The sequence below is a fragment of the Mesitornis unicolor genome, unplaced genomic scaffold (assembly GCF_000695765.1).
Source record: "Mesitornis unicolor isolate BGI_N332 unplaced genomic scaffold, ASM69576v1 scaffold41937, whole genome shotgun sequence".
Lineage (NCBI taxonomy): Eukaryota > Metazoa > Chordata > Aves > Mesitornithiformes > Mesitornithidae > Mesitornis > Mesitornis unicolor.
In genome coordinates, this window is record NW_010196516.1 from 4,950 (window position 1) to 7,726 (window position 2,777).

The following is a 2,777-nucleotide window of genomic DNA, read 5'->3' on the forward strand; positions in this document are numbered from 1 at the left end:
TTGCCATCACCTTGTTGTGAAATGGCCATTTCCACTTGAGGGTTGCTTTTATTCCAGTGCACACATGCATGCTGCATTTCCTGCCTGCTGGAAGTGCTGCTGGGAATCTCAGGTGCATTTTACTTTCTGTGGATGTTATAAATCCTATAATTTATTTGGCATCTTGGCTATAGCGTTCAGCAAATTGGACTTTTTAATGCCTAAACAGCATTTGGGTGTTACGGAAAAGGTGTGGCCATGCTTGTTTACTGTGTGTGTGGCATCCTTATTTTATTGTTCATTTTCACCATTGAAGCCCGTGGGAAGCAGACAGATAGCAAGTTTTGTAGTGAAGACTTTGTGGGGTTTTTTCTTCCTGGTGATGCTGCAAAAATGAGCTTACAACCTACTTACTGCTCCGTGGTCTGGCCGACGGGGATGTCTCTAGAACGGGCTGTCGTAATCCCAAATCCATGGTAGATGTTTCTTTCACCAGTTTACAATGAATAATCCTCTTCATTTCCTCGAATAGCAGCTGGTATTGCTACAACCTGTGCCTAAACCCAAACAGTTTATTCCGAAAGCCTTCTGGCCCCGCGAGCAAGGCGAATTTTCTCCCAGTGGGGATGCGCGGGCCGACTTTCACAAGCACGGAGCCACCCAAACCCTGATTTCTCCTTCCTCTCTTCCAGATGCAGCAGCTGTTTTATGAAAACTACGAGCAGAACAAGAAAGGCTACATCCGAGACCTGAGGAACAGCAAAATCCACAGAGCTATAACGCTGCACCCCAACAAGAACCCCCCGTACCAGTACAGGCTTCACAGCTACATGTTGAGCCGCAAGATAGCGGAGCTGCGCCACCGGACGGTGCAGCTGCACCGGGAAATCGTCCTGATGAGCAAGTACAGCAACACGGAGATCCGCAAAGACGACCTGCAGCTGGGGATGCCGCCCTCCTTCATGCGCTTCCAGCCCCGCCACCGGGAGGAAATCTTGGAGTGGGAGTTCCTGACGGGCAAGTATTTGTATTCGGGGGCCGACGGGCAGCCCCCGCGGAGAGGCATGGACTCCTCTCAGCGGGAGGCCTTGGACGACATCGTTATGCAGGTCATGGAAATGATCAACGCCAACGCGAAGACGCGGGGGAGGATCATCGACTTCAAGGAAATCCAGTACGGCTATCGCAGGGTAAACCCCATGTACGGGGCAGAGTACGTGCTCGACTTGCTGCTGCTGTACAAGAAGCACAAGGGGAAGAAGATGACGGTCCCCGTCAGGAGGCACGCGTACCTGCAGCAGACCTTCAGCAAGATCCAGGTCATGGAGCACGAGGAGATGGACGCCAAGGAGCTGGCCAGCAAAATCAACCAGGACTCGGGGTCCTTGTCCTTCCTCTCCAACTCGCTGAAGATGTTCGTTCCCTTCCAGCTCGGCCGATCCAAAGCGGAGAGGAAGGAGCTCAAGGACCAGAAGATCAACATCCTGATTCCCCTCTCCGGCCGCTTCGACATGTTCGCGAGGTTCATGGGGAACTTCGAGAAGACGTGCCTCATCCCGAACCAGAACGTCAAGCTGGTGGTGCTGCTTTTCAACTCCAACTCCAACCCCGACAAGGCCAAGCAGATCGAGCTGATGCGGGATTACCGCTCCAAGTACCCCAAGGCCGACATGCAGGTTTTACCGGTGTCGGGGGAGTTCTCCCGGGCGCTGGCTCTGGAGGTGGGCTCTTCTCAGTTCCAGAACGAATCTCTGCTTTTCTTCTGCGACGTCGACCTCGTGTTTACCACAGAATTCCTCCAGCGGTGCAGAGCCAACACGCGTTTGGGTCAGCAAGTCTACTTTCCCATCATCTTTAGCCAGTACGATCCAAAGATTGTTTATAGCGGAAAGGTTCCCAGTGACAATCATTTTGCCTTCACCCAGAAAACGGGCTTCTGGAGGAACTACGGCTTCGGCATCACCTGCATTTACAAAGGTGACCTGATCCGCGCCGGCGGCTTCGACGTCTCCATCCAAGGCTGGGGCCTCGAAGACGTGGACCTGTTTAACAAAGTCATTCAGGCCGGCCTAAAAACTTTCCGAAGCCAAGAGATTGGCGTGGTCCACGTGCACCACCCCGTTTTCTGTGACCCCAATCTCGATCCAAAACAGTACAAAATGTGCTTGGGCTCCAAAGCTTCCACGTATGGGTCCACGCAGCAGCTGGCCGAAATATGGTTTGAGAAAAATGACCCGAATTTTGGGAAGAGCAGCAATACAAACGGCTCAGTGAGGACAGCCTAATGTCCAGCTATGCTGGCAAAGACTTTTTTTTTAATTATCTAATTTATTTTTTGGGAAAACGTTTTTTGATAATTCACTTTTCAAAGACCACACAGGATATATTTTAGAAATCATCGTCGTTTTCTTACGAAGCGCTGCGTTTCGCGAAGAACGAGGCCGTTGTTGGGGTTTTCTTTTTGTTGTCGTCGTCGTCGCGTTGTTTTTTTGTTTTCCGGTTCTGAACGAAACTGTGATTATCGACATTTGCCTTCAAACCACCAGAACAAACCATCGTTGTGTACGAGTGACCGCGGCGGTCGGCGGAAACCTGACTTGAATTCGAGTTTCCTCGTGAACGAGAGATTTTCCTTTCCTACCTTTTCCTGCCGCCTTCGTTGCTGGGATTCCGTCAACCGGGACCCGCGGCAAAGCCGAGCGACAAAGCGGGGACCGAAGCGTTCGGTGGAGGCGGCCGCCGCGCAAAGGTTCTGCTTTTTGTGGTCGGGGGAGCCGGTGTTTGTTAAATCGCGCTAA

At 51.8% G+C, this 2,777-nt stretch overlaps 1 protein-coding gene across 1 annotated transcript; it reads left to right on the top strand.

The window, feature by feature from the left end:
• Positions 1 to 671: 671 nt before the first annotated feature.
• CHSY1 (chondroitin sulfate synthase 1) lies at positions 672 to 2,373 on the top strand (the record flags this gene model as incomplete). Its single annotated transcript, XM_010188506.1, has 1 exon — positions 672 to 2,373. A coding segment is annotated over one exon (1,593 nt), but the record flags the coding sequence as incomplete, so codon positions are not given.
• Positions 2,374 to 2,777: the final 404 nt, after the last annotated feature.